The following is a 19,366-nucleotide window of genomic DNA, read 5'->3' on the forward strand; positions in this document are numbered from 1 at the left end:
GGACTGGGACAAAATTAGCAGGGTAAAGAGGCGGTGGGGGGTGCTCTCGGCCCCCTCATTTTGGATTTCCTGGATCCCCCCCTGTCGAGCTGGGTATCATTTATATGAAAGAAAACGTTCTGCAAGCAGTTTCATAAACTGAGTAGGGGAAATAGGAAGCCTCCACTCTCGAAAGATGTTAACGTTACATTATTGAAAATACAATTTTCTTTGAAATTTCGTTGGAAAACATGGAAATAATATTTCAGTGTCGGAAAAAACATGATTTGATTATCGACTATTTTCGCTTTTAAATTTCCCGCGCGTCGCCATCTTGGATTTCATGACGTTATAAGGTTGCTCAATTGTTTTACACAAAAGAACTTCTGCTGAATAACAACAGCGCGGGCAACCGTTACACGTCATAAAATTCAAAATCGCTGCGCCCAGGAAATTTAAACGCGAAAGCTGTCGATAATCATATCTAATTTTTAACACACTTGAATCTCATTTCTACGTTAGACTAAAATTTAGAATTTGACACTATTTCCAACACTTACCCGTCAATTTGTTGTGAGAGTGGAGGTTCCCTTTTAATTATGCAGAACCTACTGCGATTAAATCATGGAGAAAACACTCCGAAGTTGCTCACCGGCAATTCCAAGCAACTATAAAATCACTCGAGATAATACGGCTAAGACAATTTTATTTCAAATTGTGGCTAAGAATTCTTGTCACCTTATAACAAACTCAAATGCTTTGAGATAACTGATTATGTGAAATGTGGCAATCTTTCTTGAAATTACGTCATGAATCTTACATAAGCAAGTCAATCTTTACATTAACCAACCCAACCACTAGTCTTTCCCAAATAGGGTTTATTACTGAGACTGATTTGCAATCCCCCAAAAGGGTGTCAGTAATCCGCAGATGGGTCCAGATTATTCCCTCAAACTGACTTTTCTTTCCCCAAATGGGGGTCATCAGTCACGCTTTTTTTAATATTTCCTTGCAAGCACCGGAATAATCCCTCCGATCATTGTAGAGTAACTTTGTTGAAAGCGGACAGCCTTTAATTCATTCAATTTGCAACACTTACAGTCGAGCAAAAGTATGGCATATGGAGAAAATAACTTACAAATATTCATCAAAGAAGGCAAATGGTTCACTCGATATTAGACGTGAAAACTGCAAAGGACCGCGAACGATAATGCTGTCAGTTGACGTAGGATCTACAAGAGACCTAATCAGCCCAAAATAAACTGTAACACAAACTGCAAGGCTGATACTACGTGAAAGAGTTGACTTTGCGAGACAACAACCCGACAGAAACCGACAAAACAGGGCTGCAACCGTGGACAGCTGTTTCGTTCTTATTGGAACTCGTCAGCACGGTGTAGCAGTTTCATATGAAACCAGCGACAGAGCAAGCTCAAATAAAATGCAACAAAACCCATGTCCGATCAAGCCTCGTACTTTGAACCTGCCCGCCCCCCGAATCACGCGTTGCCACATCACGTGTCTCAGGGAGAAAGCAGACAAAGCATCGAATTCCTGTCTCGCAAAGTCAACTGAATGTAGATGGACAAAACCATCTTAACATTGAAACGATATTCACTCGATATTGCGCGCACTCCGAAACCACTTCAGGTAATTTCAGTCAGCCTTAGCGCAAGAACTTGCTTTTTAGTGAAGTTTAGTTTACCCGTCATCTTTTCGTTGGGGAAAATGCCTTGTCGAAATCCTCAAGAGTTTGTTGTTGAGAAAAGAATTTATCGGGGAGATTTGGTGAAGTATACAGCTTGGAGACTTGCAAATTAGACATCGACGTTCCGTATCCGAGAGAGTTGGCATACAATTATGTTTGTGCACATTTTTGGTTTCAGCCCAAAAAGTTTATTCTGTTTCCCTTTTCCAGTTGTCCTTACAAAGTCAGTTTCTTTTTTTTTTTCTTTTTTGCAAGGCTAATTTAAACGTCGATATTGAAATAATCAACACGGTGTAAACTTGTGGCACCTCAATACAATGTGCAGTTCCAGAAAAAAATCCATGCCCCCTACCCCAAATTCGTACGTTGGGGGGGGGGGGGGTGCCAAAGGCCAGAAAATGTAAAAGAAAGTTAACAATGTGATACATTTACTTTATTTAGACACCGTAATTCCATCAGCTTCAAAATTAAGCCTAATTGGAGTTTCCAGAGGGGTGGGGACTGGGGGTGATCTTTGAGGAAAGCACTTTCATGGGGGAGGTAGTGACATTTTCTGGAAGGACACTGATAACAAAAATAACACGATATTGACAATTATAACAACGATACATTGCAAGAGATGGTGATCTCTTGTATAATTTGTCATGATTTAAGTACAAAAATGATTTTAACATTTATAAAGAGCCAGGATTACTGCAGCAACACCTAAACTGATGTAAAGTTTCCATGTGCTTTAAAAGTATGGTTAAAATTTTAAAAAGATTCACACAATAGCAGTGAAAATTTAGCGGTCCTTGATGTCACAAAGGTTTTATTCCTTTGTCTGGGAGCTCGCCACTAGGAAAGTGAGATCACCAAATTATTTTTTCCAAAGATCGATTGAATCACCTCACCACAGCCGATGACTTAAGTCATTACCAGGGCTGTCAACTCTCCCGGATAATCCAGGAGACTCCAGATTTTGAACACGATCTCCTGAGTCTCCAGATTTATGGCGATAATCTCAAGATTTGTAACCGTATCTTCTGGTCTCCATCTTTATGTCTGTAATCTCCCGGGTAAGTGCGTAAGTGTGCTGTTTGTTGTGGGGTTGAATTGCCGATAATAATGGGTGAAATGTTCCGCGTTGCTGGTTATAATGATGTGACCCCCCCCCCCCCCCCCCTTAGGTGAAGCGGTGAATGAAGGCTTGATGCCACGCCCTTGTAAGGCGATTTGTTTTTGCTGGTTGGGAAGTCATATTCTCCATATTTAAAGACATTGGAGGTTGACAGCTCTGCATTACGGTATACTGACCAGCCAACAAAATGGGTATACTAAATTCTTTCTAAGGTGCAACACGAATGTGAAAATTTGTCAAGTGGGAAGGGAAACAGAGATCTACTTAACCTCAACTTATGAAGACAATTTTACAATAATTTTCTGTACTTCCAACACACTTTCCTTTGCCCATGTCATTCAAGGAGGAGACTGTGTTCAGTTTGAATAATATTGTCCTAATGAATTACACAAAACTGCAAACTCTTCAATACTGATCACCATGAGTCATGCCCAGTCAATTTTTCACTAATTCCCGTTGTCTATATTTTTTTTACAGCACAAAGACTCTAAATCTTGTAGAGATTTATAATTATGTGACTTGCCTCATCTTAATTCATGCAGTCCAATGCGCAATTCCAAATGAGATAACTAATGCAACTTTGTCGACTTTTTTTTACAAACAAAAATTATAATTATGTTATATGAGAAAAAAGGCTTTAATTGATACACCATAATATAAGTCGATTTGAAAAAAAAAGTAACAAAATCACAAATTATAGCAAAAACTGGTGATATTTACCTTACAACATTATGGACACAAATATTTCTGTCATAAGAATAATTTCATTTATATGTATGAAAACCTTGATACTTTGATTACTGATTATGTTTTTTGCAAAGCTTTTCTGGTGTAATTGCCAAAATTTGTTTAAAAATATGTATATTTAATGGCCAACTTTGTTGTCCTTGTGTCTACAATCCCAAAAATATATTTTTCGTAAGTAATACTAAGACATTAAATCAACTTGATCCATCTCCTCCCTCAACAAACCAAAATAATATTATAATGTCACTGGAATGCTTAAATTAATGACTTGCTTCTCTTCTTAAAACTAAACATCTCAGTGTCTCAGCCCACAGGTTTTGGTCTTAAGCCTCTCAGCTCCAATTATTTATTAACTTCATGGTTCATGGCTCATGGTTCATTTATTTCACACTATTTATACAACATTAACATAGAAAGAAAAGTTAATTACAACAGATGACTACAAGATAAAAATAAATACAGTACAAATTATAAAAATGTGTGTGGTGGTCAAAGTAGCAAAGGCTTTCTAGTTGACCACCACCTACTTTTACGTAAACAAAGAAATGACACTGAGCTTTATTGAGATATTAGAAAATGTAGGAAATGTTTGTAGAGCCTAGGATTAATGTACAAGAGAGATTTACATTTGTGTTAATTAAGGTATGTTAGAGATATACTGAACCGAGCAAGAAATCTAAACAGGACAAGCCTTATAAAATAAGGACGGAGCGAAAAATAAATAAATAAAAACAAACAAAAAAACAACATACAAACAAACAACAACAAACAAAAAGAAAGGAAAAGGACAACATATCATCAGCAGCAACAACAGCAGCAACAGCAGCGACAACAAAAATCAAAATACAAGAAGACAATTATTATTATTACAACAGAGAACAAAAATTTTTGGAATTGAAAAAAAAGTTTCTGTAATGCCTTAAAATATTACATTATTTGTGACTGTTCTCTGTTGTAAGTTGAAGCGGCGTTCTTCGCTGATTTTAGTCACAATAACTTAATCCCTGGCTGTTTTTTTTTAAAGAATCTGCAGACATTTTCTAATGACGCTCCAGACGGTTGTTTAAGTCTCAGGAGTTGGAAGATCTTTTTACAGCTTGGTTCCTTTAAACTATCAGCTATCAGCTGTTTATACAGCTGGGACTCAGCGGCTAAGTAATAATAATATAATATAATACCTCTTTTAAGAGGAGGCCTCTATAATCATTAAAAAGTGGTTTTCAGGGGGGTCCTCTAAAATCAAAAATAGAAACAAGCAACATAAAAAAAATCCCCTAGAATAAGATATAAAATTAGGTAACAATAAAAATTAGGATCTATGATAAATATACACACTGCACCTAATACAAGTCACATAACTTGACTTATTTAGATTCCTTTTAAAAATCATGTTAGGCATATGCCATTTTAATTCGTTAGACAAGAAGGTCCAATCGTTCAAAGCTGATCTAAAGTATGTAGTATGTCTTCCCCATTCTGTTCACCGCTTGCGAAGTAAGAACTTAGCAGAACCTGGTTGGCAAATTATGGGAGAACCAGATCTGGGTGAAATGAGTTGATTTCAGCTTAGTATCAATGTACTATTTCATGTGTTTGTTTTCAGCTTCTCTGATGCCTTTCTGCAGGAGGGGCTGATGGAGTTGGTGCTGCACCATAAGAAGTTTGAGGTACATAAACTCTTCCTGAACTGCCCGTCGTTGCTTCAGTGTAAGATGGAGGGTGTCCACTTGCTCTTGTGGGTTCAGCATTGTATGGCGGAGGAGCAGCAGTCTGAAGCTGGTCAAACTGCGGAGGTGGGTAGTTAGGGTAGCCTTGTTGGTAGGGTTGTGGCACTTGACCCACTGGATATTGTCGGTTAGCCTGTGGTAGACCTGTTGTGGTCGTGACAGTTCTATTGGCGGCTGTACGTGTTATGACTCTGCCAGGACGCGTGTTACGTCTTCGGCAAACGCACCAAATAACCATGGACACTACCCAAATAAAAACAATCCCACCAAACACTGAGCCAACAATTATGCCCACTGGAACGAAACAGTCCGTTTGGCATGTTCCTCGACAGCAAGTATCCATGAAGCCACAATCAGAATCCGTAGAGCAGGGAAGCCCTCCACAGTCGAAGGAATTCCTACATTTGTTTTTGCAGCAGCTTTGGCCGACCGAACAATCGTCGTCTGAGGTGCAGTAGCGGTTCCGACAATCTGATCCGACGACACAAACGTTGTTGCAACAGACCTCGTTTAATCCACAGTAAGGATTACACCAACTAGATCCATCGCTCACAGAAACAAGCGAGAAAGTAATGAGTACAAATACTAAACCTCGAGGAATAGAACTTGCAGACATCACACTTGTAGTTTCTTGTACATGTAGCACAATGTTGACTTCCGCATGCCCACAATACATGCAAATGATGTAAATCTATATGCAAATCCAATCACGTACCCAGAGTCCTCAGGCTCTTTGGCCAGCGGTTAGGCGCCCATCCGCTGTCCAAAAAGCCTGAGGACTCTGGGTAATCACAAGAAAACGGATTCCCAAGCAAACTGATGACCATTCTCAACCCCAGAGCCGCTCGGCTTTGACTACGTCATGCGCCAGTCATGCGCAAAAGGGAAAAGCTCTGGAGTCGAGAATGACTGATGACATTTTGACTTGGGTGGTCCACCCTAAGGGGTGTGGATTTTTGAGCTGTTTTGATTTGAAAATTGGTTTTGAAACATTATTAACGAATAACCTGCGAATAACAAATTCTTGGTCTGAAAACGCACCATCCCACCAAAACTATTCCGAGAAGTTACCCCCGCCCTCTCCTTCACCTCCAACCAGGGCTGTTTTCTTCGAGCCGATGAACCCTGAAGGATGCTGAACCAATAATGTCACTATAAATGATGTTAGCTATCATGCGTCATTTAAATATCCTGTGACCTTGATTATTGTTTCTGATGACTGATGACGAGGTAGTAGTCAAGCCTAAAAATCTAAAAAGTAAAATCGTGGAAATTTAATCAAAACAAAGCATCGACATAGACTTAGCTCATTACCTCCGAGTCAAGCTCTAGCAAGCAATGCATTTTAGATGTAACATTCTTTGTCAACGAAAAATAATAATATTAATAACAATAATAATAATAATAATAATAATAATAATAATAATAATAATCAATAATGCAATAATTCTTTATTAAAATATTCCACATAAATTGCTATTTACAAGTTAAAAGTATATAAAAAAGAGCTATTAAAAACCTATTCAAAATTCAGTTCGATTAAAAAAAAGATAATATTTTCAAGCAATAATGTTTTTGTAAAGAAAAAGAAAAGAAAACAAAACTCATGAAATTTTAAAAAAATGAAATTCGGCATTTTAAAATCAGTTCCACTTGATAAAAAGAAAAGAAAAAAAAATAAACAAAGTACGCATCTCTCAAATGGCCTTTTCTGCAGTTTCAATGTCAATGTCCCCGTTCTTGATAATAAATTAATAATAATAATAATAATAATAATAATAATAATAATAATAATAATAATAATAATAAAATTTAAAATTCTGGGTTAGTTTCGTCTTATTAGCCCAGAGGTTAGACTAGCCTTTTAAGTATTGCCGTTCATCTCACAAGGGCTCATAGAGCTTAAGGTTTGCCACCAAAAATATCGATCAGTCTAACGACGACCATTCAGTGGCTTGAGGCCTCGCGGCACAAGTAAAATGATTCTAAGCTAAAGGGCGTTAATTCCGGGGCGTTTTGTCTTATGAGCCTGGCATGCGCATGCAGCAGTTCTGAAAATTGCCCCAGAACTGGTCTTAATATTTTCGCACAGTTCAGTTTCAAAAGGAATTTGTGTGCGGGCTTAAAATTGCAACTCTAAATATGATATAAATAGGTGATTTTAGCAATAATTTTCGCAAATATACGGAGGTGGTAAAGGCAACAAAAGAGATGTTGAATTCAACCAGCACCCACTGTCGTTGCGTGACTTTCTAGCGTGACAATCCACTTTCTGGGAGCGTCCTGGGTCGGGTCACGGGTCACTCGGGTGATAACGTTTAGTCACCAGGCCCCACAACAATCCACCACCAAAGCGAAAGTTGTTTTCATTGAAAATTTTGTGTCTTCTTTCATAAGTCTTCAGCTTTAGTTTTTCTCATCAAACTATGGGAACCACAACCTCAAGCTCCCGTGTCGAAGAAACGGTTTCTTCACATTATGATCTCGCCACGGTTTTGGAAGAGAAAGTTGATGGTTCTGAGAGTTTACGGTTGTACCGTATCACATCTTATCGTTTTGAAGCTATTCTTTATAACCCTAAACACTCTCCAAACTGTTTTAGTCTCTACCGATTGCCGGAAGAAGCAGAAGCTAGGAAGAAATTTAAGTGAGTAGAATTTATTTTTATTTTTTTCGCGGCTGTTGTACATGTTTAACTAATTAAACAACTACTATAATTTATAATTAATGCACATGCTTGGTTAAAAACAATATTAATATTATTAAGGTCACTTTCCTCTGAAGTACAGGTGGCTGATATAGGATTTTATTCAATTTTTGTCAGATTCCAAAATTGGAATAAACAAAGTGGGTCAACATAATCAAGGTACGAAGAGCTGGTACCTTGGAGTTCGAGAGAGAAGAGAAATAGAGCATTTAACAAAACAGACAAACAGGGATGTTATTTATTTATTTATTTTTTTTGACAGCGTGATTAACAGCTCATTTCACAGAATTTTGTGAGTTTGTTTTCTGATCCTGCATTTAGCAGGTGTAGTAATATTTATTATAAAACCCAACTGACCTTCAAAGATCTCAAAATACTCAATAAAATTTTATGCATCAGTCATTTTCAACAGTGCCCATCCCCCCCCCTCCGGGGGGGAGGTGTACTCCCATAATTTTTAGCTGGGGGTGTGCTGCTGGGACGCTGAAAACCTTTAAACCTATACTAGACCATGTTAACCTTTATTTTGCAACCCTTTTTCTAGAGTAAACACCGGAAAATCCCTACCGTTTCCTTGACCTATTTCAAGACTTGCTATTTCCTGAAACTCATTCACTATTATGTAAAGTTGTTGTACTTGTCGTACCAATTTTTAAATTTCATTTGCAGGGAAACCTTCTCAGACTAAATTCTTCAAGCAACTGATTATTTTTATAGAAAATGATACTCTATTCTAGACCAAAACTCTCTGATTTCTATACCCCATTCGAGAGTAAACTTGCTGAAAACCATACCCTTCTTAGTGGCACATGCCTATAAAGCCCATATATGGGAGTACCCCCTCCCAACAGGCCATTCCCAGGCACTGCTAGAATTGACTAATGCATCAGTTGGCATTTGATTGTTTAGAGTGTTTTTTAACAGATGCAGTAATGTTTTACAACATTAAATTTGATTATGGTAATAATTTTTTACTGAAAGCTTTGACATGGGAGGTGAAGGTTTATGTAATTATTGCAACTTTAATTTTAAAAGATCTATGAAGTATTAGTATAAATCTGGTAGCATTCTCACAAATGCTGTTCTCTTATTGGCTAATTGTTACTCACTATCTATTCTAATGTTGATATTGAATAGAGTTAAAGTTGCCGCACAGTGCATGTGTAGTGTGACCTATTTGTATCACTATTCAATAAAATTGTGAACCTGTTTTGTTGTCGAATTTTGAATGAGTAATAGATTTATAAATACTAAAACAATTATTACATTATTCGCTCCTGATTTCTATGCGTGATAGTATTAGTCATGCAAAGATATCAGATAGCAAGATTTAATTAGTGGCCACAAGGATTTTAATATACCAGATTATTTAATTTGTCTTCAGAGTCTTCTGTGAGAGGCTTTCACCATTCTATCAAAGTTCTGCCAAGTGTTACAATACTGCTGTCCTCCAAGAACTAATCTCATGTTTGGAACAGCATCCAGATTGGTCGCTAGCTCATGTTGCTTCTCACGTGGGTCTGCCAGAGTGTTTAAAACACAAGGCGATAGCAAATACTGTTGACAGTACATGCAAGGATAAACAGCGTACCCCTCTTCACCTGGCCTCAAGGGTACTGTCCATGTTAATCTTGTACCCAGATCTTCTCACTCTTTGGGAGAGAACGTCTGGTAAAATCCATTTTCATGTGTCAGGAATATGACAGCACATGTACAGCTCTGCATACTCAACATTTGTAGCAAAAAGACTGAGACTGAATTACCCAAGATGGATTTTCAAGATCAATCTTTGTTGCTATAAAATTGTCAGTAATATTTCAGGAAAAAATAATAATAATAATTAAAGTAATAATGATAATGATGATGATGATGATGATAACAACAACAACACCGGTAGAAATGTTTAAAAAAAATCAATGATTTCAAATTTCTGGGAAAGAGGAAAGCCACCTCTCAAGTTTTATTTATTTTTTTTGGTGGCCAAACTACACGTGCTCTCACGTGCTGTATTATGTGTACCAGTTAGTTGTATGCATCAGTTTGCCAAGTTAAATTTTTAAAAAACTGAATATTTGGGAATTTCCATGAAAATAATTGAATGAATTATCTTTTTTTGCTACAAAGGGTAGATTATTGTTGAGGCTGTTCAAAGGAAACTAAATCTAAAGTTAAACTTTTTCATAAATTATATTTCATCTTTCAGAGTGGGAAACTGGATTTTGTTCAAAGTCTGATGGATTTTGATCCTAAGCTCCTGGTTAAAGATAAACTTGGTAACACACCTCTCCACTATGCAGCTGAAAAATACCCTGAGGTCCTGAATTCCATGCTGAAGAAGGCTCAAGGGCTAGGTACTCAAATCAAGTGTACTGTTGTTTTTTTGCCGACTTACAGGGTTGTGGTTTCGAGTGGTTCAACCTGTGAACAGGCTTCCAAGTGGAGGTCTCCAAGTGGGGTATAGGACAAAAAGCTCAAATTTTGTCTTTGCCCTATACCCCACTTGGGAGCCTCTTCACAGGTTGATAAGGAGCATGAGTTTTGCCAACCAATCACAGAGCTTAGTAAGGCAAACACAAATTACTTTTGACACCCAGTTAAAAACTGCAACAGTCTAACAAGTCTAAATCAGCATTGATAAGAATATGATTATTATCTATTATTTAATATTTTTAGCTGGCTTTCATTTTGTTTTATGAGGACGACAAGTTTATTAGTACATACAGTCAACTCTCTCCTTGTGGACACCTCACTATTATGGATACCCTGGTAATACAGGCAGCAGCTAAATCCCCGGCAAAAATACAGCACAGACGTTTGACTGAAATAAATTCCCGCTATTACGGACTCTCACTATTAAGGGCACTAACTCGCCATCCTGGGTGTGTCTGCAATAAAGGGAGTTGAATGTATTAGTATTTAGTGTTACCCTCTTATAAATACAGTATGGTCTGTTTAGATACTTTAGCTAAAAATTTAAGTTACAGAAAGTTTTTGGAAACAAACATTTGTAATGATACATTTGCCCCTTTAAAAACAAAAGGAATTAGTTTCCTAGTCTTATGAAGTTTTTGGATAAGGGGGTTAGTTTTAAAAGAAACTGTTGTGCCATGTCGTTAGAGAGTGGAAACGAATATTTGGTTTTATAAACAGAATTTTGTACTGACATTTTACCAACGAACAAAACCCCGCAGATTTTCTTGTGGACTAAATCTGATTTTTTACAATAACTGTCCAAATTCCCGCGCGCTGATTGGCTCGTAGCTATTGTCTATAAGAGTACAGACAATAAAAATGACGTCAGATGTAACGCGCGCGCTTTCTCAACGAAAAAAAATAGCCAATTCCGCTCGTACTTTTTCCATGTTATTGTAAAAAACAAATCGATGGCAGTTTTCTATGGTCTATACTCTTATAGACCATAAAATGACGCCATAAAATTTCCAAAACTTGGCAGTGAAACCACTCGCCTGCGGCTCGTGGTTCCACTTGAGTTTTGAACATTTTATGACGTCATTTTATGGTCTATAAGAGTATAGACCATAGAAAACTGCCATCGATTTGTTAAACTGAGGGGATTATAAAGCCTGTTCCAAACAGATATTTACCAAATGAAAATAGGCCATTGGGTATCCCTGATATAATGATTTCTCATAGTTGACTTGTGTGTTCTCTATAGGAAACCAGGTAGCCGAGCTGGTCAATGCCACAAACTCCAATAACCAATCAGCTCTGGATGTGGCTTGTCGCTACTCTCAGACTGATAGCGTTGAAGTGTTGCTCGAGGCAGGAGCAGACCCTAGTAAGCCTCATGAAGGATGCCATCCAATTCACACAGCATTGAATGTCCAGAGTGACGCGTGTGTTGCCACGCTGTTAGAGTTTCATCCCGAGCAGATTCATGTCCGTGATACTAAGTATGGAGGTACATCATTACACTGGGCAAAGAACAAAGCGGTGAGTTTCTGCTCTGTAAATTATATTTGAACAAATCTCACTACAAGCTGGTCTGCTCATTACCTAAGCGATTTATTGCGCGTATAAGATACCCACAAACTTTAGGTGTCAAATGGGGTTTTGATTTTAGAGCCCAGGGCCCAGTTGTTCAAAGCCCGATTAAACTAATCCTGGACAAAAGTGAACTTTGATTCGAATTTAATGACTAATCATCAAAGATTTCTCCAAAGATTTTGTCCCTCAGTTTTGACTTTAGACTTGTCTTTAACATTAGCTTTAAATTAGCTTTCAAAAACCGCTTTTAATGAGCGAGATGTAAACCTCGGTTATCTTCGGGATTAGCGTTAATCGGCTTTCAAACAACCCGGCCCAGGAGCGGCCCGTTTCTCCGAGAAGTCCCCATAGCTTACTGGATGAGTAGACTAAATAAGATGCCCCAGTTTTTCAGTAGTGATTCCACTTTTGCTGGTCTTTAATGATTATGTCTAAAATCTTTGTATGTTTATATGGAACAAATGAGGCAAGTTGAACTAAAACTACTAGCAATCTATAAAATCATGACGGAACCTTTTTCGACTAGTAATCACCGAAAATGAGGAATTTAGAGTCACTAGAATATGGAGTCATGATATAGCGAGTGAATTCCGTTCCGTTGCAAGGTTTTGGTATCATTTAAACTGATTCAACAAACTGTTATGCCCCTAAACTCCTCAAAAGTCAAGTCTTAGTGCGACCCCCGTTCAACTTACTCCGTGACATCACATACAATAATCTCATCACAATGAGATATGCAAGAACGAATGTTCTTAAATATACTTATTTTTCAGAGTTGTGGGAACATGGAACTCCCTTCCCCTTTCCATTCGTGAGGCATCAAGTGTAAATTCTTTTAAAGCCTTAGTTAAAAAGTTTTTTATATGGATTAGTTCATTCTCTTAGTGTTTTTGTTGTTGACTATAAATTTAATCTTTAATATTAGAGTTTTTATTGCAGTCATAATATTTAATATTTATTACTAGTGCCACATTTTAATTTGGATCATTATTTTCATCTTAGTACCATTGGTGATCTGCTTTCATATGGGGTCTTAGACTCTTTTGCATTTCATCCCTTGGCTTCTGTTTTTGTATGCCATAAATTTAAAAATAAATAAATAAATAAATAAATAAAAAATAACCTTGTTTTCTTTACAAGGCAGTAGAGCTACTCCTCAACAGTGGAGCTGATACAGAAGCACGCAATAATGACGGAGAGACTCCACTACATATCATGGCCCGTCGGAGAAGACTTGGCTGTGTTATAGTATTGTTAAGTCGAGGGGCCAATGTGAATGCTCAGAGTACAGACGGCTCCACACCTTTACATCAGGCTGCAGTTGTGAGTGTCTAACTTCTGCTATACATTTTTCCTTTCTTCTGTTTCGTATATTAGGCCCCGTTCACACGAACCTGTTTTCAAAACGTTTTTCGTCCAAACTTGAACATGCGTTTCCATCAATTTTTCCTGTCCACACATCAAAGATTGAAACTGTTTGAATCTGCCTTTTTTGAAGTGATCTAATCCAATGATTTCACGTCATCATTTTCCAAAATCTGCGTTTCCAGAGGTCTGTTTAGTCGTCCACATGAAGACGAAGTCAAAACGTCTTTGATTTTCACCCGTTAACGTTATATTTCCGTCTTCTAAATCTTCGCTTAAGGCGGCTGCGTTTTTGAAAATCTCTGCCTTTTCCGTGCATTTTCGATTGTTTTTTTGGAAAACCAAACCACATAAAAAAAATCTACATTTTGAAAACGGATACTTTGTGAATGGGGTGTGGGGAAATTAAGTTGGGTCAGGAGAGATACCCACTTACCTGACTATCAGGCTTTTCGGAGTGGGGGAAGGGGGGAAGGGGGCAGGTTAGATACTGACATGATTGTCGGCTGTGATGGGAATCATGACTTTACATTAGTTTTGTAAATAGCCCCTTTAACAACAGTTCATCCGAGGATTAAAGCATCAAGTCAGTGATCTGTTGATGCTTGTCACCTGTAGGTTGATGACCCAGACATTGTTCGCGCGCTGATTGTATTCGGTGCTGATGTTAACCTGACGAACAAGAGACATGAAACACCGCGACACCTGGCAACCGTTGTTAAGGGACACTGCTGGCGTGATGTCGTGCGGGCTCTTGGATTTGTCGGTGCAGCAGCTTGTGATAAAAGCAAGAATAGATGTACACTGGAATGCAGTGAACCTTTCCAAGAGGACATGGTGATTGGTAATAAAATGAATTACTACCTTACTATTTACTCCAAAAACCAGTTCGAAAAGCACTGTGTAAATCCCTTCCTTGTTGTTACCCTTTCTGAAACTAAAACTACTTCGATAGTGGACATTTGAAACTGAATACTATTAGAGTAAAATGCGAGTTTATGAACACAGATAAATTGTGGAAAAAGATGAGAAGAATAAGCTAGTTTCTCGCTAGCCGTTTGCCAACAAGTCTACAAACTGATATGGAGGTGTTCTATATGTTTCTCAAAGTATTGGTTGAGAGAATTTGCCAGACTATTCAAATGAATTACTACCTAAACGTTAAGAAATTTTATCTTTGGACAAAAAAAATGGTGATCGTTCCCTTGATTCTCATGACTTTTACGTTCGATGAAGTTTTGATATTGTAAGGAGAATTTAGCTGCTGACCACCATTGGGGCTTGAAAGGTCAATAGCGACGTGTCTTCAAGGCCATAAGGTAGACTGTGCGGTTTGATTTTCGGCTATCATAAACTTCGAACCTCTTTTACCAGTGGTTTCACAGATGCTTTCATTTTTCCTTTCACCTCAACCAAAGGCGGCACAGATGTAAGTGCAGCTCCCAATTTACCAGGTTACCATGACATCATCAAGCTTGCCGCAGGATTAGTGTCTTCAGGACTGCTTCAGCGGTCAAGTTCCGCCGGGAAGGACTCGGTCGATGCAGGGGCAGGGAGGGAGGGGACCCACAAGGAATCGATCTTTAAATCGCTGCACAAGAAGGAAGCTATTCTGACCATGGATGGTGGAGGCATACGTGGATTGATACTCATACAGCTTCTGCTGGCTTTGGAGGAGTTCTCAAAACAGCCGATCGTGCGACTGTTTGATTGGATCGCAGGTACAAGTACTGGAGGTATTCTGGCCTTAGCTATAGTACACGGTAAGTGAAGGTTATAGAACATTCATCCTAGATGTGTCAGGCTTGTCTTTTCTGTTATTTTTAAGAATTATTCGCTGAGTAGAGGTTAAAGTGTTTGATTTGCGGCAAGGCTGATTTGAATTCTCACTTCAGAAACTGTGAGGAGACTGGTACGAGTGAGGGATTATGGGATCGTTTAGGTAGACGGATGGAAATAGACCCTTATCACACGGCGGCCATGTTGAGTCTCAGGAGATAAAAAGCTTTGTTTTTGTACGGTAGCACTCACACTGAATTCGAGGCTTGTCGTGCTAAAACAAAGCTCTTTATTTTGAGGGTCTATTACGCCGATGAATAAGTGCATTTCTCGGCAGTCAGCTGCACAGGAAATACTACTTAACTAAAGATGAAAACTTTTTAACAAAAGCTACGCTACCCCGAGAAAACGCCAAAAATACAATTATTCGCCGGTGTGATGTCCATCCGTCCAAAAAACGATCCCACAATTCCTTACTCGTACCAGTCTTCTGCGCACAGTTTCTGGAGTGGGGAAGAAGCCCGGATCTTGCGGTTTACTCTTTTCAGGGAAATCCGCGCGTTTTTGTCAGGGCCTGTACTTCAGAATGAAAGACTTGGTGTTCAAGGGCCAGCGGCCTTATGACTCGGAGCCACTTGAGAAATTCCTCAGACAAGAATTTGGAGAAAGTGTTACGATGACTTCCGTGTTGCATCCGAGGTAGGAGAAGCAGCTTTACTTTATCGGTGGTTAAGGACGGTGTCTAATAATAAAGAAGAATTTTTGTGTGGCTTATGACTATGCGGGGAAAGCAGATCTTAGCATGGGCTGTTGAAATCCCAAAACAAAATTGGGGTAACCAGGCAATTTTTAGAGATAATTTAATAAGCAACGATTATTCTAAAAGAACAGTAAAATACAAAACAATGTGTGGCGGGTTTTTTTTTTTTTTTGTTGAAATTGAAGCTTTTTTCATTATCTATCAAAAATGCATGGTTACCCCCAATTTTTCTTTTGGATACCAAGAACCCTTGCTAAGTTCTACTTTTTCCGCATAGTTTTAAACCGCGCAAAAATATCCCTGTATTAGTAGGCACCACCCATAGGAAACCCGAGTATCTCGATGCGCAGAACGTATGCGCAGTAACAAAAGTAGGCCCCGTCCTCAAATCTTCATATGCCCAATGCCTTACTGCTGTTATCGCTATTTCTTGGTGGTGTATCATGAAGCGACTAGTCTTTATTAATAAGTGCCTAAATTATGATCATCCGGGTGAGTGTGGTCCTGAGAAGGACTGTTTAAGGTGACATTGACTGACGTTTCGACAACCTGGGCTGAGTTGGTTAAGAGGTTAAGAGGTATTAAAACCTATAGGTTGTTATGGTATTTAACCCGGGGTAGCGCTAACCATGCTTCGAGCAACTGGGTTCTGAGCGGAATATGCGTAAAATGGATTACAATTTTCTACAAAATATTGCTGATCATAAGATTACCCCAAGAGCGATCGATATCGTTGTTTTATGAGAACGTTTGACAATGATTGGATGGCCTTTTTTTCTTTTATATTAGAGTCCTTGTGACAGGAGTACTGGCTGATCGGCGTCCGGCTAGTTTGCATTTCTTTCGAAACTTTGATGTGGCCGATGACCACTATGATGATATTCATGCCAAGTCGCCATTTACGCCGCCGCCGAAACCCGCAGGTAAGGGCTCTGTGTAAGCAGGGCAACAAACATACATACTAAACAGCTAAACCGTAATTTGCTCAGGTGACTGCTAGTTGACAACAAGCGTACAGCGGTTTTCAATTGAGTAATCACACTCCATCCAATCACAGTAAAGGTAAACATTACAGCGTACCAATCAGAACTCGAAGAAAATTAATGTACATGGGGCCAAGCGCGGGAAAACGCGTGCGTGCGGTTGGTCTCTGCTTGGCTGACAAAGTGGCGCGAATTTTTGAACAAATTACAGAGCGAAGTTCACAATAAACTGATACCGGAAAGAGATTTAACTGTAACTTCAATTCCGTCTTCCCCAGACCAGCTGGTATGGCGTGCGGCTAGAGGTACGGGTGCCGCTCCGTCTTTTTTCCGCGCCATGGGTCCGTTCCTAGACGGTGGGATGATCGCTAACAATCCAACCCTAGATGTGCTGACCGACATTCACAAATATAACACCTCCGTACGGGGTGTCCAAGCCAGCCCGTTTGGCCTGGTTGTGTCCCTCGGAACGGGTGTCCCGCCGCCAATGCACGTGCAGTCTTTTGATGTGTTTAAGCCTGAGTCCATCTGGGAGGCACCCAATGTGTTAATGGGAGCCCGCGCGTTAGGAGAACTTCTAGTCGATCAGGTGAGTTTTGTTTCTAGTTTGAAGGCGTTGTTTTGTGTTTTGTTGCTGTATTCCAGTTTTTTTTATATAGCTAGCTGTTAACGTTATTTCAAATCCTAGCAGTATGCCGAATGTTTGTCCCATGAACCTAGTTTAATGGCCTTAGCTCCCACGAGTCTCCTGTAGCTCAGTGGTAGAGCATCCGAACTAGTAATCGGAAGGTCTTAGGTTCGACTCCTGATAGGAGCACTCGGATTTTCTTTTTTCCAAGCATGCATGCCTGTGTCACGAAATGAAAAAACTACATCTATCATTTATCATTTACCAAGCTTACAACATAACATCCATTTGAACCTTTCAAGGTTTCACTTCACAAAAAGCGAGTAAGGCAGGATTAAATGTACGTCTTGAAAAACGCAGTTTTTATCCAAAAACAAGCTTGGAGTGGCAATTTTCACTTTTCTTCATTTTTTTTTTTTACTAGAAGGGATGCAACGGTTTCATTTCATTCAGAAATGCATGCTTTCAGATGCCAAGAAAATCAAGATCATTTTTTCTAAATTTCCTCTACAAAGTCAATTTCTGCACTTGTTCATTGTATGTAAACCAATGAAAATTGAGATAAACTCGATTGCAAAAACGTTGACACCTAAAAAGCATAAACCGTGAACGATGAGACCAAATGGCTTTATGGGTGTAAGTGCACTAAATTTATTTGCATAATATTCTATTCTCGTGCGACGGTTGATAACCAAAATTAGTTGCATGTGTTGAATGACGGAAACAGTCTAAGCTTTCCTAAAGTGTCAAGTTGGCCAACAAGGGCCAATTTTTAAACACTACCAACAAATCCATTGGATCTCATCGTACATGGTTTATGCTTTTTAGGTGTCAACGTTTTTGCAATCGAGTGTATTTATGTCGCAAGACCTTTGATAACCAGTATGGTAATGGTTCCGTTTTGTTATTGGGCCATTTTGTCAACAGCGGATACTGCCAAGACAGAAATGTTTCCCAAATATTTTTCCTTTGACATCGTTATCATTCACTTGTTCTTTGTTCCCAGGCTACTGCTACTCATGGCCCGGTTGTTGAACGAGCGAGGGCCTGGTGCCAGATGCTGGGAGTTCCTTACTATCGCTTTAGCTCACCGACGTCGTCTGATGTTGGATTGGATGAAACTGACGATCGCATTCTCGTCAAAATGCTCTGGGAGACTAGAGTTTACGTTTTACAAAACTTCAAGGAATTCACCGAACTTGGTAAAAAGTTGACATCTTGATCGCCTTCAGTTCACTTCAAAGTTCGTTCCTTGTTATCTTGCCCCTCCTACAGTCCGAATCTTTAGTCGTGTATTTAAGGTTTAAGCTTGCGCCCACAGGGCAAATTCCGCCGGCACAATAGAAATGAAAAGGTATATAATATAACGCTGCTATAATATGAGACGTTCAAGCGTGTTGCAGACTTGGCCGGGGATAGTTAGGCATCGTACAAACGCCTGGTTCTAACTTTCGAGTCTGGATAAAATTCTAAAGAAATGGTTAAGCATTTGTATTCAACATTTTTGACATTACTTTCCTGAGGTACTGGATCCCAGTAAATTTCGAAAAATTGATAATTTAAATGGAAATTAAATGATAGCTGTGTAACAGTATAATTGAAAAAGAAAATAGCTGTTACTTTAGGAAGCACAGAAATGCATATCTTGATAGGTTATCATATATAGAGGATATTACGTGACGGCGCAAAGATCACCGACTGTTTGCACAAACAACCGTGGAAAAGCGGAAAATGACGTCTCCCATATCCTTACTAGTGAAGATAAAGAAAATACGCCACACGGGTCCCGGATGTGGTTTCGTATGAATTTTATGAGCGATGTATTTTCCAGTAAAACACTTCTATCTATTTAACA

General features: G+C 38.9%; 2 protein-coding genes across 3 annotated transcripts; one reads left to right on the forward strand and one right to left on the reverse strand.

The window, feature by feature from the left end:
• Window positions 1–3,869: 3,869 nt before the first annotated feature.
• LOC146451627 (uncharacterized) lies at window positions 3,870–5,952 on the reverse strand. The gene has a single exon (XM_085098807.1). It carries the CDS (start codon window positions 5,895–5,897, stop codon window positions 5,154–5,156), a length of 744 nt encoding a protein of 247 aa, XP_084954933.1. The 5' UTR covers window positions 5,898–5,952; the 3' UTR covers window positions 3,870–5,153.
• Window positions 5,953–7,528: 1,576 nt separating this feature from the next.
• On the forward strand, window positions 7,529–18,901 carry LOC146451628 (85/88 kDa calcium-independent phospholipase A2-like). 2 transcript variants are annotated; one of them, XM_085098960.1, is made up of 11 exons: window positions 7,529–7,928; window positions 9,373–9,601; window positions 10,192–10,339; window positions 11,665–11,942; window positions 13,137–13,319; window positions 13,980–14,205; window positions 14,780–15,124; window positions 15,689–15,839; window positions 16,690–16,823; window positions 17,162–17,472; window positions 18,518–18,901. In XM_085098960.1, the coding sequence occupies exons 1-11, from the start codon at window positions 7,708–7,710 to the stop codon at window positions 18,731–18,733; spliced, it is 2,442 nt and encodes an 813-aa protein (XP_084955086.1). In that variant the 5' UTR covers window positions 7,529–7,707; the 3' UTR covers window positions 18,734–18,901. The 2 variants fall into 2 exon arrangements, with proteins under 2 accessions (XP_084955086.1, XP_084955087.1); XM_085098961.1 differs by lacking the exons at window positions 7,529–7,928; window positions 9,373–9,601 and adding an exon at window positions 9,637–9,659.
• Window positions 18,902–19,366: the final 465 nt, after the last annotated feature.

This window comes from Pavona decussata, unplaced genomic scaffold (genome assembly GCF_977016875.1).
Source record: "Pavona decussata unplaced genomic scaffold, jaPavDecu1.1 SCAFFOLD_386, whole genome shotgun sequence".
Lineage (NCBI taxonomy): Eukaryota > Metazoa > Cnidaria > Anthozoa > Scleractinia > Agariciidae > Pavona > Pavona decussata.

Coding starts and splice junctions, on each gene's coding strand:
- LOC146451628 (XM_085098960.1), top strand. CDS start 7,708: ATGGGAACCACAACCTCAAGCTCCCGTGTCGAAGAAACGGTTTCTTCA. Junction 14,206..14,779: donor CCAAGAGGACATGGTGATTG/GTAATAAAATGA, acceptor CCTCAACCAAAG/GCGGCACAGATGTAAGTGCA. Junction 17,473..18,517: donor GAGAACTTCTAGTCGATCAG/GTGAGTTTTGTT, acceptor CTTTGTTCCCAG/GCTACTGCTACTCATGGCCC.
- LOC146451627 (XM_085098807.1), bottom strand. CDS start 5,897: ATGTCTGCAAGTTCTATTCCTCGAGGTTTAGTATTTGTACTCATTACT.